Below are 25480 nucleotides of genomic sequence, written 5' to 3' on the forward strand. Positions count from 1 at the left end.
AAGAAGGCATGCCTCTGGGGTCCCACTAGATGATACCGTTTCACAGGAGGAACACAGAAAATGTCTACCCTGCCAAATCTGGTGGGATGAATGGAAACTACTGGAGACAGGCAGTCCCACAGGTAACATGGATGTTACCATGCATGGTTTTATAGATGACACCCAAAACCTTGTATTGCATCCAGAAGTCTACTGGAAGTCAGCGCAGCTCACAAAGCAGTGATGTTATGTGCGGTACTGGTGTGTGCCCCAAACTGCATGTGCCATTGCTTTCGGATCACTTGCCGCTTCTGAATTCTCCTAAAGGACAACTCTATGTAGAGCAAATTGTATAGTCCAACTGGGAGATAACTAAGGCATGAGTGACTGCAAGTACAGGTGGTCCTTGGTTAACAACCACTCATTCAGTAACCGTTCAAACTTAGTCCTGGCCATCGCAGCGCCCACAGGATCACGTGATTGTGATCTGGGTGCTTGACAACTGGCCCGGATTTCCAACTGTCGCAGCATCCCACAGTCATGGGATCACAATTTGTGACCTTCCCTGCCAGCTTTCCACAAGCAAAGTCAATGGGGAAGTTGGCCCTAAAAAGTCGCAGGGACATGAGTTTCTTGCTTAACAACCTGCAGTGATTTGCTTAATGACAGTAATCAGGGACTGCTGAAACTGTTGTCAGTAAGTGGCGTAGTCATGCAATGTCATGCTTTACAACTGCATTGCTTGGCAATGAAAATTCCGGTCCAAATTACCATTGTTAAGCAAGGACTACCTGTAGAGTCTCCCATTCTGGGAATGTGCACAACTGGAGCAATAAGATGAATTTCCGCAAGGGCTGTCCTGGTCGTGACTGCCACCTGCTCCCGAAGCAGGAATTGTGACTCCAAGAGGAACCCCCAATTGTGCATCAGTTCTGCCTGTGGGAGTACTAACTCATCCAGAGTCAGAGATGGAAAATCTCCAGATCCCACAGCCACTTGATCTTTCTAGGGTTGAGTCAAAGCATTTTCTTCTTCATTCAGGTCCCTACAATCTCCAAGCACTGAAAGAGAACCTTGATGGCATTACTTGGACAGGCAGGAGCAGATATGTTCAGCTATCATCCAGTATGCTGCTGATATTTCATCCTGTGCTGATGAATGACCTCACCCAACAGCTTCATGTAGATGTTAAATAGGAGTGGAGAGAAAGTTGGGTCCTGAGGCAGCCTGCAGTACAGGAGTCTAGAGCTGGGCCTCTCTCCTCTACCAGTACTAAATGGAACCAGCCTCGGAGGAGAAAGAACCACTGTACAACCCTGCCCCCACTTCCAACCCCTAAGCTGATCCAAAACTAATCCATTTCAGTAATTCGTTAGGTTTTTATTTTTTAAAGCAATGTAATGGTATGTTAGAAAATTTTGTTAAAACCTACTGTTGCAAATGTATGTATGTATGTTAGAAGGAGGGAAAAGAGATTTATCAGCACCAGATTGAACTCTGCTTAGATGTTTGAACCCTAAAGGTTTCCAGACCAGGTAGAACTCCATGTATTTGCTGTTCAGCTGGCTGCCAAAACAGTAGGCAGTTGTGCAATGTCAAGATGTCTTTTTGACCCCCTCTTGGCCAAGGCTGTTTCTATGCTTCAGGTTCTGCATTGAAGAGTGAAGGGGTGCATCGTGTGCACTAACCTTCTTTCCCAGTGGAGGGCTCTGGTTGCTGAAGTGGCTCAGGTTAAGGAAAGGAGATTAGGAGCAGCTGGCTGAGCTGTATAGCAGATACTGCATCTCAGGTAATCCCAGGTAACTGCAAAAACAACCAGATAAATGCAGTTAGAAGAATGTATTTGCAAAAGCACACCTTGCATACTTCATATACAAATGTTGCTAACTTTGCTGAACTTATGGAAGTTCTAAATGCAAAGAGCACTACAGTACTACTTATGTTTTACTTGGGTTTCTGAGCTTCATGTTCACGTACAACTGTATTTGGTTCATGTCCTGGAGTGAAAAACAAAGGAGAGAAGGTCTTGCTCTGCATTCCCATTGTTTCTTAGCCAAAAACCCTTGAGCTGTTTTGAGTTTTGTTCTCTCGGAGCACAGCCACCCTGAAACGTTCCAAGTGCCTGTTTTGACAGAACCACAAAATAAAGTATGTTTCTTGTTTTGTACATACAAAAAATGCAATATCTCTATTGGGGTGACAGAAATTTGTGCATGCAGATGACTAAATGATTTTGCTGGTGGAAGGGCCACACTTTGTCAGTTATTTGTACCTTGCACCAAAATCAAATGGCCCTTTATGCCCAGGATAAAAATATGGGAGGTAACAAAAGACAGCAGACATTTTTTGTTCCTCTTTGGCTAGCTCCTTGCAACTAGTCAGAGGTTGTGTAGGCTAATAAATGTTGTGGGTTTGTCTATGAGGCTAGTTTAAAGATTTCTATTTTTTCAGAAGTGGCTGGGACACTAATTCATAAATAGTGTTTATATCTGCCTTTTATTTTCATTGAAGTACGGACACAAATACTATATTGAATGTACTGTAATAAGCATGATACTTGTGAAACAAGAGGTGCTAAATGTAGTGGATTTCTGGAATAATTTTCCTTGTGATACTGAGAAATGGGGAGAGGATGGGGAAAGTACAGATCAGTTAATTTAATGTCTGTATTGAGCAAGAGATTAGAATGAATGCACGTTTGTGAGAATTTAGAAAATAATGCTGCTGTTCCAGGAGCAAGTACAGCTTTGCTAAGAACAAATCAAGTCAGACTAACCTTATCTCCTTTTATTACAGAATGATGAGTTGGTGGGCCAAGGGAATGCTACAAATATGGTATACCTTGATGCTAGTATGGCATTTGAGAAGGTCTGTCATAATGTCCTTGTGTTTAAGACAGAGACATGTGAAGTGGTTGGTTGCGTAACTAGTGGATCACATGTAGTTGAACAGCTGCACTAAAGGATGCTCATAAGTGGTTTTGCATCATCCTGTAAGGCTGCTTCAAATGGAGACCAGTGCTATTCAATATGATGTACAGGATAGGTTGGTTTAACTTACAAGACCAGACCACCCTGCAAAATGACCCTGACAAGCTTGAACATTGGGCCAGATCCAGTAGGAGATAATTCAGTGGTGAAGATATTTTGTTCACTTTACCTCTGAAGAAAATGTCAAATATATATGTTTCAGTTTGTAGAATCTAGGGTGGTCAGCGTGTGTGTGATAAAGATCTATGAGTCTGCGTAGCCCACAAGCTGAATTTGAGCAAGCAGCCGAAAAGTCTAGTGCAGATGAACAAACTGCTTTAGCAGAAGAAATGCGTGCAGATCATGGGGTGTAATTATTGTACTCTTCACTAGCTAGCTTGTACTTAGCATACTGTGCCGTTATGGACAGCACAGTTTAAAAGAAACATGGCAAAACTGAAGCGGAGGAGATATGCAGATATCCTCTGTTATTATGCAGAGGAGATATGCATAATAAGAATTGTCATCTGGGAGCCAAGCCCTGTATGCAGTGGGTAGAGTTGGGGATGTTTAGCTTGCAGTAGAGAAAACTGGACGGAGAAGCGCTGGCGGTTTACCAATATTTTAAAAGATTGCCATGTGCAAGAGGGGGGCGATCTGTTGTCTCTTGAAACCAATAGCAGGACAAGAGGCAAGGGGGGGAAACTGAGGCAGATTCAGACAGTTTTAGGGAGAATTTCCTGACAGTATGAACTGCTAAACAGAGGAACTGTGTGCCCAGAACACTGGTCCCCCTCTCCCCTGGCCACCTTTTGCTGGAAGTTTTCTTTGGGCTTGGAAAGGTGGAATATAAAATATTTTAAATAAATATTTGCAAAAATAAGAGGATGAAATTTACTTAGATTTATTTTTAGACAGGTTTCAAGAACAGTTTTTTTCCAAAGTGGCTTATGAAATTAAAATCACATGCAATAAAACATAAAAATGAAGTGCGATAATCAAGCATCAATAAATGCAGCGAACACCGGCAGTTAAAACATTTCTCACAATACTCAAACCAGAGCATTAAAACCCAAGGGAAGTGGTGAGTGAATTAATAGGCTTCTAAAAATGCAAACATTTATATGTTACACTATTTTAACTCTGATATATCTTCATCATCTGCATTAAGATGTTTATATGATTTGCTGGCTCTAACTTTATATGCTCAAATCAAGGAACTTCTCTACCTGCTTTCCCGGTTTCAGGGTCAGAAAAGAAACTTGGATCATGGAAAACCACATTGTTGTAAAGTTACTTAAAACAGCACTGCATCAAACACACGCAGCTTTTTATTTCAGTTTCTGCTTTTTTAATTGCAAGTCCCTGGAAGGAGACAAATTACATAATGTTCAATAGGCTGTATTGGTTTATTAACTGCAGTGACCTTGTTTTGTTCACAGACGTTATTTTGCCCAGAAATGGGGCTGTTTTCCCCATTCCTTCTTTCCTGTACGTGTTTGTGGACGAAGCTAAGATTTAGTAGGCCTGTGATGATAATAATAATAATCATGAAGGTGGTGACTTCTTCTGAATCAACCACAATGGAATGTAAGGGATGATTTGTATTTGGTCATGGCACTTTGTAGGTTGCTGAATAGAATATGGAGGTTTTGATTGCATGGGAAGGGCATTAAAAAAGCATCTTCCTTGGCCTCAGCCATGTTGGAACACCGCCTTCTCATGACTTTGACCTGTATTCAGAGAATCTGCATTGGCAGGATCCTGGACTGGTTGGAGCAGCTCTCATTCTGCCTCTGCATGAATTTTCAAAGGAATGCATGCTTGTGTAATGGCCATAAGGACAGTTTGAAGCCCTTTCTACACATAATGTTTAAACAATGCTAATTCATGTTTGCTGCTTTCCTCATGAGAGAAGTATTTAGGGTTGATTCCAAACATCTTAATCATATATAACTTAGATGAACACTTGGTGGCCCAGAGCGCATGGCTGCGGGTGCTTCCTCCAACTTTCCTGTTCCAGGGAACATTTTAAACCATGGATTATTTCTGCTGTTTGCCTCAAGCTCTGGACACTTTCTTCACAATCAGTAGCTTTTTTTAAACTGTTGCTGTCATGCCTAATGCAATGAAAAATATGCGCTTCCTTTTTGTACAAAATTGCACCGGTGTAGAAGTTACTACCAGACATACAACTTTTAATGTGAGATAAATGTATGATATAGGGAAGTTCTTTACTTTTAAGTTAGCTTCTGTAGTAAATATTTAGCTTCCACTTGCTTATGAATAGAAATATTCTGCTTGTTTATGGATAGAAATGCATTATGGATAATGTTGCCTAATTATCTATAATTAAAACCAGAACAGGCAAACATCTAGAAGGCAACACATGCACCATTAGGCCCCAAATATTTGGTAGAACAGCTAGGTTTTCAATGGCTCACAAAAGGCAGGAAGATTTGGGCGCCTTTTATCTCAAGAGGGGGTGTGTGCCATTGTATGGGGTCAGTTATAGAGAAGATATGTCAGGCCCCCACTCCATTGACTTCACAGGCTGGGGGCCCTCATGTGTCTCTCCAGATCAAGTGGGCCAACTCTTAAAAAGAGAGAAGGTCCTGTACATATTAGGAGCCAAAGTCCCAGCACTTTCAATTGGACCTGCAACAATTCAGTACCCGTATGCAGAACAGTGTGGTCCATTCTGAGAACCTTCTGCCCCTCCTCCCGCCAAATATTCTGGACATGTTCTGGAAGATTCACTTTCAGTAAGACGCCAGCCACTTCTAGAGTTCTTGAATCGGCCCATGTTCCAGGAACGGATCTGCCCCCCCCCCCCAAATTATGGAATGTAACTTCCAATAATGTCTTTCTGTGTCCCACCATTTTATGCTAGCAGTTGCTGTCTCACTCTTCTTTGTAGCAAAGGACATTGTGCTCTAGGAAATCTCTATTATTCCACATGTCTTTATGGGATTCCTGAGCATAACAGGCATCCTTTGCTCATTCTCCTAGGTCATTCCTAAGCTGGTTATTTTTTTGTGCAATATGTTCCAGTTATTTAGCAGGGTGACATTTGATTCCTGGGATAACGGTGATTTTTTTTTTTTTTAAATGTAGCATTGCTTAGCTGTTCTTTTGTGCAATGAAGATTCTTTTCAGAAATCATGAGCATTGTGGTATCAGGAAAAAACTCAGCATGGCAGCAAGACCTTTTAGTTGATCTCTTCCTTATCCAGAATATGGGTGCGTGTGTGTGTTTGGGTTGCACTCTTTCTCCATACACACATCATGGAATAAGCCTCATTTAATTCAATGAGACATTTCACTGAGTATACACACATGGGGTGGCTATGAAGGTGTCCTTTCTTTGCTGTCCGACGTGGCCAGGATGTTAAATTACGTTAAGTTTTCTCCCTTAGAAACTAAACGATTGCTTAATGTATCACAGCTGGAAAAGCACTGTTTTCCAATGAGTGTTTGGATGTTTTGATTATTCTTTTTGTTAAGATGTACTCCTGGATGCAGATAAGAGCTTTTTTTGAAAGCTGGCCTTCAGCCATTGGCTGATGCAAAGGTTCAGCAACAGCAACTGCCATGGAACTCTTGAGTCCAGCATTCTGCTTTTCCCACCAAAGGATTATAGAGTAGCTACCCTGCCTTTCCTCAAGATAGAAAAACTAGGTACTTTTAGCAGGCCAAGAGAACCTGAAGGTTATGGTTTATAAAATCAGACTTCCTCCGCAAGATCCATAACGCGTCACAGAATGAGAAAGTGCCAGCCTTCTCTTTGTATGTTCCTCCATAGCCATAATCAGCTCTAGTAACTCTGGTTTCATGTTGGCTTGGATTCAAGCTTAGTCAAGGTACATCTACTGAAATCCTAGAGCTTAAGTAAATCGCAGCAGGGTAAGTTAGCATTGATTTTAGCGGGTCTAAGCATGAATTCAAGATGTCGCCTTGAGCTTTTGAGGGATTCTTATGTTTTGTTTTCAGTTACAGTTGCTTGCAAACCGCTTTGGAAGAGTTATTTTGAAAAACGGCAAATAAATAGCAACAGTATATTTGCCTCTATCGTGTTGCCTTCCCTTAGATTAGTTATTTGACATACTCAGAATTGTACAAAACCTTGCTTTTGTAATAGGGATTATTTCTAGATTTGATGATTAGGCTGCTACTTTTTTCCAATAATTGCATTCTATACTTGTATCCTTTATGTAAATATATTTAACGTAATCTCTGAAACTATTGCATAGTAAAGGTGTGCTAATTTGGGGACGGGGGAAACTACTACTATTAAATGGATTTGGGTGATGCACCCCCCTTCTTTCTTTTTAATGAATGTTCCTTTATGCTGGCCAGTCCAAAAAACCCCGGCATTTTATAGAACTGCCTTGTAGAATTTAGCCATCGTCTCATTATTAAAGTTGCTAAGAGCCATTTTCAGGAGCATACCAGCTGCTAAGGCAATAATGCTGCTGCAGAGCCACTTAGTACAGGGTAGTGTTGCCATAAGATTGCTTGCTGGATTTTCTCGTTGCCTTAACTTTTGCAGCTACTGGGTTTTAAATAAAAGAGAGCATGAGTCAGTCACAAATATATCCCCACCGTACAGTACTCTTCACTTTGCCAGTATTAGTGAGACAGTGCCTTGGAAGGGATGTTCCTTTCTTCCTTCCAGCTTAACAGCCCAGTAACCCTAAGACTAAACATGAGATGAAGAAGTCAATGGTTGAAGCATTGCATTCACAGATGGCCCAGGGATTTTCCCCTCCCAATTTACGAAGATGTTTATACTTTTATATCTCCTGAAATGCTTCCTGTTTTTTTAGGAAGCCTTATCTTGTATCTTGAGAACCATTGGACGTTGCCTGGGTGGGTTAATCGCTTCTCTTGCAACTCTCTAGGTGATGTAGCTGATCCTCAAGCTGGTTGGACACAATAGATAGATGTTAGGCCACCTTTTATCACTACATTTCTGCACTGGTAGGAACGACCTCTACCTGCCGTCACTTTTAAATCGACATGAGCCTTCTTGAACTCTATGTCTTCAACTCAGGTGAGATTTTAATATCCAAGCTAAGCTTCACTCATCAGTTAGATATTTCTCAGTGTTCACAAAAACATTAGTCAGATACAGTTGCCTCCAGATGCTGTTTTCTACATAATCCTTAACCATGGAATAGGGTTAACCAGCAAATAAATGCTTCTTCCTAGAGCTTCCTCCTATGAGCGGCTGGAGAGGGGAGCTTGCAAACCATATTTTGTGACATTCAGAATGGTTGACTGTGAACACTGTATGTTGTTACTTCCAGTAAGTTGATGTAATCTTCTGCGTTGCACCATGCCCATATATCACACTGGGTGGTTACAGTCACAGAAATTAGCTTCATGTTTATCAAACCCATTTTTCGGTAAATAAGGAAGATTTTTATCAAAACATTTATTCTCAATGGAAAAATAATTTGCATTCTTAGATAGCAGGTTTTTATAGGCTGAGATTCATAAGAGGCATGGGATTTTTTTCAGCCATATTAGTGACATGCTTCAGGAGATGTGTTTGTTTATCTTTTATTATCTGCCAGAAGAATCTGAAATCCCTTTTCTGCTGTTACTCTTGTAACTACTTTTGTACTTAAGAGAGCTATTTTGAGATATTGCACATTTATCTGGAGGTGTTTGTGGAAGTTTGGGCCCAGTGTGGCTCTACAGGTAGTCTTCAACTTATGACCACAATTGGGACTGGAATTTTGGTCACTAAGCAATGCAGTCATTAAGTGAGGCATCACATGACCGCACCCAATTTTTACAACCTTTTGCCATGGTCGTTAAGCGAATCCTGCTTTCCTCATTGATTTTGCTTGTCGGAAGCCAGCTGGGAAGGTTGCAAATGGCAATCACGTGACCGCAGGAAACTGCAACCATTGTAAATGCATGCCAGTTGCCAAGCGCCCACATTTTGACCATGTGACCGTGGGGACATTGTGATGGTCCTAAGTGCAAGGACTGGTCATAAGTCACTTTCCATGCGGTCACGTGATCAAACTTCAGGAGCTTGGTAACTGGCATGTATTTACTAGTAAAAGCATATATACTACTTACATTAATCACTTTGGGCTAATTTAATATATGGCTTCTTTTCCCGCTTTATAGTGAGCCATCTGAAATAAGAAAAAACTGCCTTTTGCATAGGTGAGATTACAGCGTTAGGTTGCCAATCTGTGAATGGTCTGGAGATTTTATTTTCCCAATATATTGCTCTTTTGTTGTTTTCTGAGCTCAAGTGTGGGTTTATCTTTCAAGTCCTGAACAGCTTATGGCTTGAAGGGAAGGGTTTTACTGTCGGGTTTTGAACCTGTCAAATTACTGATATTTGCTAGATGGTATCTTAGGTATTTCAGAGATTTCTGTAAATCAGCTCTACATAAAAGGGCTTTTCTTGTGTCAGATCAACTGTGAAATAAGCACTTTTTAAAAGTTACCTGTAGATCTCACTCCCCTTGGTTTTAGAAAACATGCATCTTTTAAGCTTAGCTTTTGAAATTGCTTTTTAATTGTGTAGCTTGTAGAGTCCTACAGTCATTTCATTGCTTTCATGTATTTTATTTTCATTTATTGAATGGTACTGTAGATTAAACACGAGGCATTATTTTGCTGGGTGGTCTTGTGGCCGGTCCATTTGGAGTTGTAGCCCAATAAATATTTATTCAGTTTGTAAGTAACATAAAACTACAGGAGACAGCTAATAACCTAGAATAAAAAAAAACCCTTAATAAACTTAGGAAGTGGGCTGAAAATGACAGAATGAATTTAATAGAGGCAATGAGGAGTCCTTGCTTATGACGGGGCATAACATTTTGGTGGCCATGATCCACTTACATCTTTGAGAACTCGAGCCCCAGTGGGTAGAGCTGTGATTTATAGCACCTGGAGCTATTTTTTTCTTTAGCCTTGGGCAGGGGGCTTTATTATTAAAACTTTGTTAGGCCTACTATGGCACTTCACTAGGGTCTTAGGGTTTTTTGCCTCAAAGTTAGGAGAAATTGTGCCACCACTTTTTAGCAATGAGGGCCAGAACAGACTCCAGAGACCACAAGAAATCAACTCTATAAGTATAGTGTGTGAAGTATCTGGCTTGCTAATAGCATGGGCCAAAAGGATGTTGAAAAAGTAAGTGATGACAATGGCAAAGGGTGCATCAGAATGGTTGCTAAATCTCAAAACGTACCATATATTTGAAAGGAAGGCTATTCCCCAAAAGGAAAGGAAGAAAAACAACAACAATGTAAGAGGGGAAAAAAATAAGGGTAAATATGTGACAATGGGAAGAGGTACCTGGACAGGAAAGAGAGAAAAAGAGAGAGAAGGAGAAGAATAAATAATAATCAATTTAGGCATTTTAAAAAGGCCATATTCACCCTGGCGAACAGCCTTTGCAAAGCACCAGGTTAATTTTCAGACCAGTCTTCAGAGGCATTCATGTTTTTCAGCAGTGATGTTGGCAGTTATTTGAATCTCTACTCACGTGTCTTCTCCTCCTCAATGTAAGATGTCGTGTCTAATTATTTGGGACGGGAAAAAATCTCATCTTCCTATCTGGGAAGCTACTTTCATCACATTTTGCATTGAGTTCTATATCCAGTTTTGGACACTACATTTTAAGAAGGATTCAGACAAACTGGAATAGATGTAAAGAAGACTAATGCGGATGAGCAAAAGACTGGATCTGAAGATGTGCAAAACCAGCTGATCTGGGACTGGACTGTTTTGAGGAACTCAGGAATGTTCCATTTCCCTTTTAGGCTGTGCTGAACCTCCTCTGGATTATGCCATCCCAGAGGGATGATTTGGCAGTTACTGGAAGTCACTCTTCTGAATTGAAAGCTTCTTGGAATTTTGGGGGGAAACGATCATTCTCACATTCTCTAGAATGTTCCATTCCTGGTTTGGAGGGCTTATTTTTGGGAACCACTCCTGGAACAGTGTGCTTGGGAGAAGGTTTGGCATCGTCCTGAGGTGGAATTCTGGAATGCCCCATTCCCAAATCGGTGAGCTTAGCATAGGTGCTGCAAGGAGACAGTTAAGGAACTGGGTATGTCTACCCTTGCGAAGACCGAAGAGGGATACCATAATACCCTTCAGGGACCAGACGGGATCAGGGCTAGTTTTCCTTACTTGAAGGATATGATTCCCTGAGCCCATGGAACTTGAGCAAGTGGCCCTCAGCTTGGTGTCAGAGTCTGCACACTCAATCCCAAAGTTCAGTAAATGTTCCAGAAGGCTTTTAAGGCTTTCTTCCCCTGCTCACCTGGCTGCCTCAAGCAAAGTGTGCAAAAGCCCAATCATCACACACACCCAATTATTCCCTGTTATTTCAAGATAATTCTGGCACAGATTTGTAAAATCTGTGAGTTCATTTTTTTTAAAGGAAACTCCTGTGTAACTTGTCATATTCCCAATGTATCTTTGTTTCTGTTTTCAAAATAATAATGATAAAAGTCTTCTGTCTTTAAAAAAAAAAAAAAAAGTACTAAAATGGATGTCACATTTCCTTATTTGAAGGAAGTCCTGTTTTCTCTTGTTTCAGAGAGCAGGTACGAAATGGTGTTTTTATTTTATAAGATGATAGGCTGGTCCAAAGTTAGGAAAAAACTCCTTCTAGAAAGTAGCTTGACAGTGGGACCAGTACGAGTTACCCAGTGCGGGCTCCTTCATTGAATGTGTTGGAGCAAAGCTAGAGAGCCGTCTGTCAGGGATGCTTTAATTCATCAGCATCACTGATGATGTTACTTAATCAGGTAATGAAACATCTGCAAGGCACCAACCGAGCTCAGAGAGCACCAAGGACTCCACAGTTCAACCCTGAGCTACAGAGATTCTCTACTATTGAATGCTTTAATTTGGAGTCTTAATTGGACTTGATGGCCTGAGTGGCCCCTTCCAACTGTGTGATTATTTGAAATCTGCAGGGCACCAGGTTGGGAAAGAATTTGTCTGTGTAATCATATCACATGAACAAGTCTAATAATTTCATAAAAATAGACAGAGCCACATGTTCAGGCACATACCTTTGAGGAAATAAGGCTTGCCACTGAGCACGAAGAGGTTTAAATCAGATTTGAGCAGTTTGTCAGAGTAAGTCTCTTAGGCAGGCTTCTTTGATAGCACAATGTTTCAGTTTATGGTGGCAATTTTGACATTTTCTAGAGGTCTGGGAGTAAAAGCTCCTTAAACTCTGGTTTATAACTACTAATTGAGCTTTGGTAAAAATTGTAACACGTCTGGTCATGTCTGAAAGAAAAAGAGACCATCCCATAGATTTTAAACAATTTTTTAACCAGCTTCAGTTTGTTCAGTAGTTTAATGAAGGAGGTCAAACTACTTACAGGTCACCAAGTCTCCAATTCATAAGCTGTGTTTTGGTGATAATAATAGACTAGCTTTTAAATAGAATAGCCTTTCCTAGTAGCCTCCAGTTACAGTGGGCTGTAATTTCTATGATAGCTAGGAATGATGAGAGTTGTAGTGAAACACCTGGAATCCACAGGGTTGGAAAAGCTGCCCTAAACAAAAGGACATTCCATCAGAAGGACAATGAAAAGTTAGTTTCTGCCTAATAATAAATTGAGAATTTAAAATGGAACCCATTACTTCCATTAGTGCCAGGTAAAAAAGTTTAGATTTTGGAGCTACCCCATCAAATAATAAAGTTTTGTAGCATCATCAAGTAACTTGGAAAACTTTTCAAAGCAGAAAGGAACAGTAGGTCAGTAGTGGAAAAGAGAATATTAATGAGACAGTTCTAGAGTGCTGAAAGGCTAAACTATAATTTATGTACAGCTAGCTCTTCTATTTATTTCTGGAAAAATGTTAACTCTGTTCTTAATCTAGCAGCACAAAGAGAGGAATGGTTTAATTCTTTATGCAATTTTCCTGGTAAATATTATTCTCGTGCTGATAGCATCTTTGGCTGTAGGGTTGATGGAGGGTTCTACATACAATATTGATTTAAAGGCCTCGACTGTGTTTTGTTTTTTCCAGAAGAAAGCTCCTTTTAAGTACATAAAATAAGTGCTTAGCAAATTTTACAGTTTTCCAGTAAGACATGGCATGCCTCCTCAACTCAACTCTTCTCTTCTTTTCTCTCTTCTCTTCTGGAATTTTTTACACACACAGCCCTGTGTTTTCCCTATGATCAGTGAAGTCACCACCTGTAGTACTGTAATATAACTCGGTGGTAAATACTGTATAATGAAGGGAACCGAAGCTCTGTCCTGGGTGCTGAATATCTTTGGAAGGCCAAATGCTTGACACGTAATGAGAAAAAGAGAGCATATCAGTTTTACATCTATTGCCAGATTAGGCTGTTGGAAGAAAAGCAGTGTAAACCTATGATTTGATAACTTTTAACATGAATAGTGATTCTGAGTAATTTTTGAAAGAAGAAGCTGGGGTTATTGTAGAAGCAAAATGAGAAAGAGCAGGCTGTCATCAAACAGTTGTGACAGTGTTTATTGTTCCCTTCTTTGTGATTACTTTTCAGAAAAATGAGCTAAAGTATTTTATTAATAATACAAACAGAAATGTCATGCAAAGAGAGAGATGAAAAAGCTAGAAGTGTAATTTGTAGAGCTAGAGTGGCAATATCTTTTTAAAAAGTATTGACCTGCTGATAAATTGATAATCTGTTCACTTTTATTACGTGCAAGAAGAGACGGTTCAAGTGAACTAATAAGATGGATATTGATTTTGTGTTACAGTTGTGTGGCTATTACATTTAATGCTATTTTTATCTTTTGAATTTAATATACAGTTTCCCTTGCTACTGCCCCCTACCTCCCCACCCCCAACATGGTAACATTAGTACTGCAGACCCAACATACCAGGAGGGTGCCAGATCGGGGAAAACAGCTTTATCTGTTCCTTCTGTGTATTGGTCTACACTGATGGCACAGTCCAGATTTATTGTTTGTTTCTGTTTTCTTTGTCTTCCAAAGCTGGAGATGCTGATGATCCACCAAGAATCACCCAAAATCCAGTCATCAATGGGAATGTAGCCATGGCTGATGGTCACAATAACACAGAAGAAGACATGGAAGATGGTGAGTCAACTTGCTCTCATTTTGGTGGTGATGTGGAAAGCTGGCTTTGTTTTCTTCGGCAAGTAGTCAATCCCTGAGGGGTTTATATGCTCTTCTATGTACTGAGACTTGTTAAACTAGAGAAGAAAACTTCTAAAACGTTTCAAATGAAGTGTATAGCGGATAATACAGATAAACAAAGTTTTCCTCTTTCATAACTCAGAATTATTAAGTTAAATTAACAGTAGATTCAGGGCAGAAAAAGCAAAATACTTCCCCACATGATGTGTAAACAACTAGTGGGATTCATTGCAATTGGACATGGTAATTGCCATATGCTATGTGAAGAATTGCTTCGTTTTATCTGTTCTGAATCTCCCACTATTCATCCTCATTGGATGAACCCAGATTCTAGGATTGTCATCGAGGATTACATGAGAAGGAAAAAACTGTCTTTCTAGCCCCTCTCAGCAGAGTGCATTATTTTACACATTTCTGTCATTGCTTTTCTTATTTTTAAGTTAAAAAGTCCCAAATATTGCAAACTTTTGTTACAGCAGAGTTCTTGTAGCCCTTGTTTTTTACTGTTTTCTACTTCTTTTCCAGTTAGATTAAGAAACATGTTACACATGTTCCTTTTATGGACTGAATTTCTTTTCCCAGTATTCATCATCCGGTTGCGCAGATAGATGAAACAAAACAAATAATAGGTATTCTATATAGGGAATGGATTTGAAATTTCCCAAACCAACAATTTTTGCTAATAGTTTCTTAGGAATCATTGATCCAATAGAACATAATCAGATGCTATTAATGAACTCTTGAATGAGTAATTCCCTTACAGTTCCGTAATAATTGATAGGCTGGTTAGACAATGAGAACATAACATAGCAATATTTTATTTTATTCATAAAATTTTCATACTGTTCTTTCAAGAAGCTGAATTCTCTCTTTGTTTGTGGCTTTAATTTGATAAACTTCAAAGATACAAATTAATTAAAAATAAAGGTTTATTCTTTTTTCTTTAAAGAATAAATTATGCTATTTCTTTTAATAGGAAAATATAGCAGTGGTAACACATTATATCTCGTTTGTGCAAGTAGCTTATTTCAGTAAATACATTTTGTGCTATGGAATGAAAAAAGAATGCATTTTAGTATTAAAGTATTTGTTACCTTAACGTTAGTAAAATAAGTTACAGCAGTTCAGCAGATACAAAATAAGCTGTATTATAAAACAGAGTAAATAAACTGAAGTACATTAAACTACACAAGTTAAGATTTAAATACTTGTACAAGTAACCAGGCCTTAAGATAGTGTTTCCCATACATATTCTAAATAATACTGTTTATTGTTACTATATGTGCCTGAAAGAAAAAGTAGTTTTTGTTCACTAAAATAATATAACAATGAGAAGATAATTTAGGTTAACTGCCAGGGTTTTTCAAACACTGGAATACTACAACTCCCTAAAATGAATTTGTGCAATCCCTCATAAATAAAACAAATGATTTCATTTGTGTTTGAATTTGGCAAGAAATAAACATTACCCCTAAAAGATACGTAATTTTCATTATGCTTTCTTGACAATTTTAGCTTTTTTCTTACCCCCCCCCCAGCAAAACCTTTTTTCATTTCAAAAGGCTAGGAATGTTTTTTAAAAGGATTAAAATAGTAAACACGTGCACTTATACTCTCCAAAGACGCCAAATGTTCTATGACATGCCTTACCAGACGTCACCAGCTGGAAGGAAATTGTCTGCCTGACACAGGACTGCTCTGATTGATAGAAGATTTTGATGGATGGCTGGACCCACAGGTTTAGCCATCTCTCAAAACTTATTCCAAGTTCTGCTACATGCTTTGTCTTTATAAGTGCACTGTGAACATGCTCAGGCAAAGCAGGAGTGAGTTTTGACAGCATTCCCATTTCACTTGAGTAATCCCAGTCAGCTTTTTTTTTTAAAGGGTGACCGCTCCCAAATTGCTTATGATCCTCTGGGAAATCATGACCCACAGTTTAAGAACCCATGGGTTAGCTGAAAATAGGGTAACCCAGGCAGACAAGTATGTTTCTCTTCTTCTCTTGGAAGAATCGTCTCAATTGAGGGTTGCCTACCTTGGGGGTAAAAATTCTAGTATATGTGAACCAAATAACAATAATAATCTTATACTGTGCCCTGAAGGATCTTTTGGAGAAAAGTTACCAGATGAGCAATTTTACAGTAGTTAAGATGTTTTTATCAAAAGCACAGGAATAATTGGGGAGTGGATAACTTAGTTAAGGACCCTTGAAAGGGGGTGCCCTGGCTTGAATTCATTTGTGCTGCATGTGTCCTTTCAGGGAACGAACATTCGGGCTGAGGAAAGCAAACTTCCCTTATTGCACAGGCTGGGCGTTTTTTAAATTTAAATCACCAGAGGTGGCTAGGTGGAGGGCTCCTGGTAATCTTTCTGCTCATTTCTTGTCCATGTTATTTGATAATGTTTGTAGGTCAATCTGTTATTTGGACAGGAGGTGATGGGGCTGGGACCTCTTCAAGAAAGTGCGTGAAATAGCTTTCTGCTAAAATGAGAGTGCACGGGAACCATTTTTGGACTGTTGCCACAGGTTTTCTAAAAAGTTAAACCACCCTCCCGAGCAGCAGTCAATCACACGTGATGCATGGAGCTGCCTACTGTTGAGCAGACGTGGCTTTAGTTAGAATGGCACCTTGACTCCAGCAATGGGGAACTTGGCCAGAAGAAGCAGAGCCGCCCTTCCTCATTAAAATTCACTTCGGAGTCTGAGGTTGGGTTGGGTTCACACATTGTACTAAGCCAGAATATGTTTTGTTGGATTTGGGTTAGAGCGATGTATGAATCCTCCTGTGCTCTGTAAATTGTAGTTTATGGTTTAATGTTATGTGTGAACCTGGCTTGTCCAACAAAACACAGTTAAATCAAAATTTGCTTAGCATGGTGTGTGAATTCAAGCTGAGTATTGGAGATGCTCTGTGAACAGGTCGGCAACACTTGGAACAGGCTTGTCATTGCCTCCTTTCTAGGGCTGAGAGAAAGTGACTGGCCCAAGGTCACCCAGCTGGCTTTGTGTCTTAAGGCAGGACTAGAACTCACAGCCTCCCAGTTTCTAGCCTGGTCCCTTCTACCACTACACCAAAGTTGCTTAAAATCTTTTGGCAAAATACCTCAATAATAAACTGAATTAGTACATATAAAATACAAAAATACTAATACGTTCATTGAATTTTGCTTTATGACCACTTACTGTATTTCCTAAAGGAGTGCCATTGAGTTCAAATTAAAATGACTCATGATTTACTTTAAAAGGTTAAATGCGTGTGATGTTTTGGAAATGAAGTTGAACCATGTCCTCCTACCTTCTAATTTTCTGGGGTTTTTGGCAGCCTTGAGTGAGTGAACATAAATCAGGACTGGAAAGATTTATCTAGATCTATGTTACAAGTGTATGTTATTTTTAAAACATATTTATGCTTGAAAACTTACAGTGCCTGTGATGATGTAACAGGATAAAAACCTACACGTTGTAAAGTTGTCATAGAGGCATCTTGTATAACTTGTATCCCAATACTGTATATTTTTTTGTGGTGGTAGAATCTTAATTTTACTTTAACTTGCTCTGCTGTATAATTGCACTGACAGTCTCCCACTACAAAGGGCGATTCTGGAGATTTTTGTCTGACATGTCTTGTTAACAATTAGAATAACAGCTTTCCTATGGATCAAAGCGTGTCTTGGCCAGACTAAGGCTCTGCTTGTCAGCTGAGACCCAACATGTCTCAGCCCCAAGAAATCAACACAACATTCGCTGCTTTCATAGAAGCGGATGCAGGATGCGGAAAAGAAAGCTGAGAATCAGTCTGAGGCTGATGACGCCCTACTCTAAATGTCCAAATAACCTCTCCTGTTGGCTTCATGTAGATATGGAGCAATATGGGGATTAAATGGAATTTTGTTGCTGAAAGGCTGAGGAGCAGTGCAGTAGCTTCTGAATTCTGCACCCCACTTCTAAGGTTCACTTTCATATTCAGTAAGTAATGGAAATGCAGCACAAAACCAATTGCCACAGCCTGAGAATTTCATCATAGGGCAGTAATGCTTGAAAACCATTGAGAAACAATTCTCCCATTTCGTTTTGTGGATCTCTTTTTCTGTACCTGTACAACATGCTTTGGCAAGTTTGCTGCAGACTGTGATGTTCCACTGGCCTCAATTCTGTCTTGGAGGCCCACGGACAAGGCTGCAGACTCTGAATTGTTCTTTTCATATTTTTCAGACACAAGCTGGCGGTCGGAAGCGACATTTCAGTTCACGGTTGAGCGTTTCAATCGGCTGAGTGAATCAGTCCTAAGTCCCCCCTGTTTTGTACGGAACCTGCCTTGGAAGATCATGGTGATGCCACGGCTTTACCCAGACAGGCCACACCAAAAAAGTGTAGGATTCTTTCTTCAGTGCAACGCTGAGTCTGATTCCACGTAAGACCCTTTATGAATTGATATACAGCTCCTCTCTTTAATGCATTATCTTAACATTTTCTGCACATGGATATGGTGCTTCACAGATGATAATGTATACAGCCTGGGGCATCAGCAAGCAGGGGCAGAATCAGAACAGTACTGTACATGGGCATATATGCAAGTGATTTGTTCATCATTTTTGAAAGTTGGGTGTTGGCTACAGTATCGGTAGCTCCAGAGAATATAACGAGAACAATGACTTTTATCAGTCCAGACTTTGACATGGAAATGCACGGTGTTGGGAATTGTTAGCCTTGCTGTTGGGGAAGAAGCCACGATAACTGATTTATAGATTTATAGACACCAATTAATAAGGTAATCCTCAATCACTGGGAATGTAAACACTTTCCCACAACCCTATCAAGCAGTTAATCTGGGCCATTTAATGAAAATAACTAGTACTGGGGGGGGGGGGTTTGCATCACGTAAAGATGCACTATACTGAATTTTAACTTTGATATACTAACGCACATTATTGTACCTTCTGTTGCGATACTGGTTGTGAATACACATCTGCATTTCTGCAGAATGACCTGTTTGTGTTGAAACATTTGGCTGCTGCCATTTTCATAAAAACAGTAAACGTAGAAGCTCTTCAGCAGAACAGGACAGTTATATTAAAGAATTTCCCTTTTAATTTCTTTGTCAACTCAAAATATAAACAAACCTAAATAGATCACTGGCAAATATGGTTTTGAGCTATGAAGAACATAAAAGAACTTTGAAAACATTTTTAAATGGTTGTCATTTATTTATTTAGCTGATTGCTCAATTTTGCTTATTTACATTTTAAGCCTTGTAGTTCTAACAAAGCAGAATGGGATGCAAAAAGAGCCATCTGGTTTCTTTAATATTTTGGCTACTTTCTTCCATTTATTCTCTGGCGGCTGAACTTTGAGATATAATCAAAAGTTGAAAACTAGGTGGGCAACACAGTACAGAATTTACTTTCACATTATCACCTATTTAATAATGTCATATTCCCATTAAATAAACAAAATTATTTTTCAGTGGAATTTTTATTTCTTATCATTATGATTTGCTGTTCCTCGGTCAGTAGAAATATAAGTTTTCAAGGTGTATTTAACTGCTCGAGAGAAACTGTAGCATTTTTAACTATCTGTAGAAGAAAATGATCCGCTGAGATGAAAAATGTGTATGGAAAGCAACATTAAAAAAAATGAAATAAACAGCTTTGTTAGAAAGAGCAGCTTTTCATAAATTGCTTCCAGGATATTAATAACTGCTATCCCCCCCTGAGAGTACCAAAAGAAAGTTTTAAATCCAGGTGTGACAAGAAAGAAAGAAGGGCTTGCTCAGTAAAGCACAATTTATGAGTGGCTTCTCTGCAACTCAGCATGTCAAGTGTTATCTCTCTAATTGTTGCAGGTCATGGTCTTGTCATGCGCAGGCAGTACTCAAGATAATAAATTACAAGGACGATGAGAAATCTTTCAGTCGTCGTATCAGCCACTTATTCTTTCATAAGGAAAATGACTGGGGCTTTTCCAATTTTATGTCTTGGAGTGTAAGTAACTGCTTGGCAGTACGGGAGCAAGCACGGTGTGTTGGGTGGGCTAGAATACACCACAACCCAGATTCAGAACCCATCCCAGCACGGGGCTCGTGGGTACCTTGGCCTTCTTGTCTTCTCTCCCTCCCCTCTTAGCCTAAATAATTTTTCAGAATTTTTTGTGAGGGTAAAACTTGCTTGATGTACATAGAGCAACATACATAATCTGAAATCCTTGGAGTCAAACTACAGTACAATCCAGCGACCCTTATGAGTCTCCTTAAAACATTCTGAGACATTGGCCAGATTGCTGTAATGCTCATAGACTACTTTATGGGCACAAATACCATGTCAGCTCTATTGACCAGGAAGAGAGAGAGGAAGCCACTCCAGCTGCTGTAATAGAAGTGGCTCTCTGCCCCGCCCCACCAGTCCCCCTTGCCCTTCAGTTATTGTGTTTGCAGTTGTCAAGCTATCAGTGGCTTCTATTGATTTATAGAAATGGCCATCTGTTGACAGCTTGAGACATCCCCATATCATTTGAACTCAGTGGTAAACGTTGATTTATGTTTATATTGACCTGAGCTTCAGATTGAGATATGACCTTTCAAGATGGCTACTTGTAAAGCATCCAAAAGATTACTGTGTGCTTGATCTTGATGTTCTTGGTTCAATCCTTTCCTCCCCTTTTTTCTTTTTGGTAGGAAGTTACTGATCCAGATAAAGGCTATATAGAAGATGACAAAGTAACTTTTGAAGTTTATGTTCAAGCTGATGCCCCTCATGGTGTAGCGTAAGTAGCCTTTGCTCTTTTTCTTTCTTTTGGGGGGGAAGTAGTTTGTTTACCTGTTTCCTTTGCAACTTTTTCCTTTTTGGACTTATGGGTTATTTTTAAGAAATGTTCTCTTTTCTTTAATTGCGGAGTTAAGAGGAAAAAACCCCTATTTTCCTACCTTAATTTTCATTCACCGAATCAAAGTCCTACTTCCATATTCATGCATATTGTTTCTCACATTCCATAATACTTGCCTAACAGTTAGCAGGGTTAACAAACAATCCCTACCATGTTTACAATTTCCTTCTAAGGAACTGACATAGAATGGAAGAAGGAGGGATTATAGTCATAGGCTCTTCCTTCAAATGGAGTTGGTTTCTGGAAAGGATCTTAGAGGTGACCTAGGCCAACCCCCTGCCCAGTGCAGGAATCCTCATACCATCCTGGACAAACGGCTGTCCGGTCTTTCTTGAAAACCTCCAGTGATGGAGCACCCACAGCTTCAGGAAGCAGGAATTTCCTCTGCTTTCCTTGAGTGGTACCTCAGCTTTTTCCATCCCTTCCCAGAGTTCTGTATTTATCTGAGAAGAAAGGACCATCTTCAGAAAGCGGAGGCTGCTGTAGATTCCTTTCCTTAATTGCTTTTCAGAACCAAGAAATGAATCCTGTGGGATCCTCCCAGGGTTTCATTGAACAGGGTCTTGGGTAGGGAAATGTATTCCTCTGTATAACATTTGCACAAATAATGCAAAGCTGGAAGCCGATTAAAGTGTTGTATCTAGTAACCTTAGTGCCTGTTTTTTTTTCTATTCATGCGGAAAAGCCAGTGATATATGCCTAGACAGTTAGAAGTTTTAAACTGATAGCTTTAAAACCCTGCAACCTCTGCCCCCCCCAGCAATCTTCACCAAGTTTTTTTTTCAGAAAGCCAGCAGAATCATATTGCATTGAACTGAACATGAAATGCTTAAGTGTGCTTCTTATGCTGATCTCATTGTCTCCCCAATTTCCTTTGCAACTGAGATTTGCATGCACTTTTCCCTGTCATCCTTGCTGATCTTGAGACACAGAGGTAACCCACCACCATACCTGTACACTATACTCCGGCTGCTTGGAGAGGCTGATAGAACTGAGTCCAAAGGCCTTGTATTTTGTGGAAACTGCAGGTCAGAGAAGACTTCCCTTAGTAAAGGAGCCTACAGTGTGGGTAATAAGGGAAGAATCACATCTCATTCTGACCTAGGTCACAGTTGTCTACACAGTGATCTTCCCCCTCCCACAGTAAGTGGTTGTATTGTAGAATAGGTACAGGCTCAGTCGTCGTAAATTTGACCGGTACCTTCAATCATTCGGTTTTGGGCAAATCATTTTACAGAAGCACAGCTTCCAAGCAAAGTAGCTTTCATTTTTCACATAAGTGACTTCTTCTTGCTATGTCTTTGTTTCATATTTCTCTTCTTCTAGTTGTTGTTTTGTTAGAAGTCTTGAAAAGATTTCAGAATTCTGAACATGTGTAATGTTAACCTAACTGCTCCATAACAGATGTGCAATTTGCTGACTGTTAAATTTAAACCAGCTGGATTTCAGTGATGGAAATGCTTCTAGCTTGATTTCAGTACAAATGTTCACTCTGTGTGTGTGTGTGTAAAATCTCTGTATGCCCAATTCTTCTATCCCAATTCCATACATATTTCAGATGGGACTCGAAAAAGCACACAGGATATGTGGGGCTGAAGAACCAGGGTGCAACCTGTTACATGAACAGTTTGTTACAGACACTATTTTTCACAAACCAACTACGAAAGGTAAACAAAGACTTCTATTGCTTGCCGGTATTGGTATATTGTCGCATTGGAGAAGAAATATTAGGAACAATCCTCTACATTTGTTTCAATAGGTTTTGTGTTTAGGTTTACAGGTAATACCATATTTGCAGTTACCTTACATTGGAATCCTAATTTGCAGTTCCTGTTTGTTCTGTCCTAGAGTTTTTTTTCCCCTCCCTACCGGTTTCATTCTCTTTGTACGATTGAGGTAGCCCTGCTTTTAAAACAGCAAGTGTGATTGTGCACAGTCATCCTAGGTATAATCTTGTGTCTCGTGCATACAAGCAGGGCTCTTCCAAGCACTTGGAAGCAGTGTTAGCAGCAGTGAAGATAATGGAGATCCAAATAAGTGAAAGGAGGAGGGCAATGCCATTTTTATCCCTGATTGCCAGTTCTAAAACTACATCTGAGAGATACCCAGTGTTGGGGACTATCATAAGGTCCCAAATTCCCTATATAAGGCCCAAAATTTAGAAAGCATGGTTAAATTGGCTGCTATTTGCATTTTGTTTCTTTATGAATTTTGCCTTTAGGTTTTAAGTTAGTTTTCTCCCTGAGCAATAAGTATCTGCCAGAGTTTTTCCTGCTCGATGTTTGTTTTCATCAGGCTTTACAGAAAGGATAAATAAATATTAACTGCTGGGAACAGCCATCTTTTATATAAGATGAGGGTGCTCTTCTTCTCTGTGAAGAACTCATGAAAGAGATGTTTTCTGTCCAACCATCCCCCCCCCCACACTTGTAGAAGAGAAGGGAATGTGTTTTCTTGCTTTGTGTTGGACAGCTGAGAAGCCATGATGTGGGCAAGGAGGAACTGGAGGCTTTGTTCATGTCACCGTGCTCCTTTTTTCTGCACCCCTACTCCATCCATCCTCATATGACTGGTTTTACTAAATTACTGTGATGAGTATAGTAAGATCACCACATCTGAAAGAAAGGGGTAATAAAGCCCAAAAAAGTGCTTTATCAGAATTATCAGGGAACTCAAACACCTTCTCTGGAGGAAGGATTAGAAAGTTTAAGGGTCTTTACCTTTGAAAAAGGATGGCTGAAGAGAGATGTGATCAAGGCATTTAAAAATCGGTTATGGCATGAAGAAAGTGGACAGGTAGAGGTGGTTCTGACAATTGGACCAGAGGTCAGCCAGTGAAACTGATTAAGAGAACTAGAGTAGATAAAAGAAAGCACAACTTCATACAAACCTATTATTAACCACTGTTAACCTGAATTCCTCACCACAAAACATGGCCATTAGCGTGGACAGCTTTAAAAGGGGATGGAATAAATTAATGGAAGATGAGTCTTTTGAGACCTGTTGATCTTGAAGACCAATGTGAATGTCTGGGGTGGCAGGAAATGCCTTCATAAACCAGTTTCAGGAACTTCTAAGGATCCTCTCAGTCCAGAAGCTTTGATCCCTCAGAAAAACAAGGAGCAAAAGTGCTTGGATTTTCATGGCTGTTCCATTCATCATCTTGCAGGAAAGTTGGCAGTTGAAATTATTTCTCCCTCCTCAGCTGTCCTGTTTCCTTATTATAGTGTTTCAGTTGAGCAAAGAATATGTTTTTCTTGGGTTTTTATGCCCCTAGAAAGTGTCAAACTACCTTCCCCTTCCCCCTCTTCTCCCCTTGATCATTGTTTGCGGGTCCTTCTTCATTGTTAGGCGCTGTGCCAAAAGAGAGCCCCCGTCCTACATTTTTGCCTCTCATTTTTAGAGCACTTTATTTTCCATCTCTAATTCTTTGAGCTTAGATAGGAAACAGCAAAGTTAACCACTGGGACAGCCTTGCCAACTAATGTGCTCCGGATAGTTCCTTTGGACTTTCTGGCTGTGGGTGATTGGAACTATAGTCCAGTACACTCTGAAAGTGTCAGGTTGCAGACAGTTGTTCCTGAATACCAGGAAAAAAATCAGCCTGTAGGAGAATTCCTGAAATCTTGTGGAAAAAAGGAGAGTCTTTCAAAATTTGGCGGAGTAGATGGGCATTTCTGTTTTATCTCTTAAGTGTGGCATCTGTCCATCAGGTAGGACAATGAAAAGGAAATTCAAACCAGTCACAGAGATCTCACATCAACGTATTGACTAATAAATATGGACTGCAGTTTTCTTACCTAATTTTCAATATTCTGTCCATTTTCCCCTGGCATTAAACCTATTAAATGAGAGTTAGTATGAATCTTGTTTCCTTGGTCATGTGCTGCTTCACCTAGCACACCCTTGTCTTTCAGGTACCTATAGATATGCCTCTATGTAAACCACCGTAAGCAGTTTATAAATACCAACTCAGGATTTTTAAAAAGGGTGCTGGCAATTTTTGAAGAATTAGCTTCAGCAGCCAATTTCCTTCAGCAGTCAAACTTGAGCCTGGTTGATCTTCTTTTTATCTGTTTAGTCTTATTTAGATAGTATAGCAGGGTCTCTATGTCATGGTCAGAATTAATGGGTTCTGTTCTCCCATTCATTGATTAAGTCATGCATCATTTCACTTTTTGCAGTTTCACCTTTTAATCTCCTTAGGGCCCTTTGGCTAAGTCCGTGGCTGTTCTCATTGCTTCCCAGAACCGTTAATACCCTCTGTTGGTAGCCTTTCACAACCCTTTCTAGCCCTACATAGCAAGATCAGGAATGGAGTCAGGGCCGTTCTGTACGCAGAGCAGGGGGTCAGCCATGGAGCTCCATTCATTCTCCAAAGTTGAGTCACAATGTTTGTTGAAACCAAGCCAATAAGATATAGTTCTGGACAATACATTAATTGTTTAATTAATTAACTGCTCCTAATTCTGCAGTGGCTCTAGAAACTC

The 25480-nt window shown here is 39.8% G+C and overlaps 1 protein-coding gene across 2 annotated transcripts in view; it reads left to right on the forward strand.

Annotated features, from left to right (window-relative positions):
* USP7 (ubiquitin specific peptidase 7) overlaps positions 1-25480 on the forward strand; it is a 71973-nt gene that overhangs the window by 19228 nt on the left and 27265 nt on the right. For both annotated transcript variants that reach the window (XM_088152846.1, XM_088152852.1), the window contains exons 2-6: positions 13943-14047; positions 18324-18522; positions 19954-20092; positions 20782-20870; positions 22549-22657. In XM_088152846.1, the coding sequence (XP_088008972.1) occupies positions 13943-14047; positions 18324-18522; positions 19954-20092; positions 20782-20870; positions 22549-22657 (641 nt within the window). The remainder of the gene's footprint in view (positions 1-13942; positions 14048-18323; positions 18523-19953; positions 20093-20781; positions 20871-22548; positions 22658-25480) is intronic.

The sequence above is a fragment of the Python bivittatus genome, unplaced genomic scaffold (genome assembly GCF_059951505.1).
Source record: "Python bivittatus isolate LINGU-HERP-01145 unplaced genomic scaffold, Pbiv_v1 ctg000030_np1212, whole genome shotgun sequence".
Taxonomy (NCBI): Eukaryota; Metazoa; Chordata; class Lepidosauria; order Squamata; family Pythonidae; genus Python; species Python bivittatus.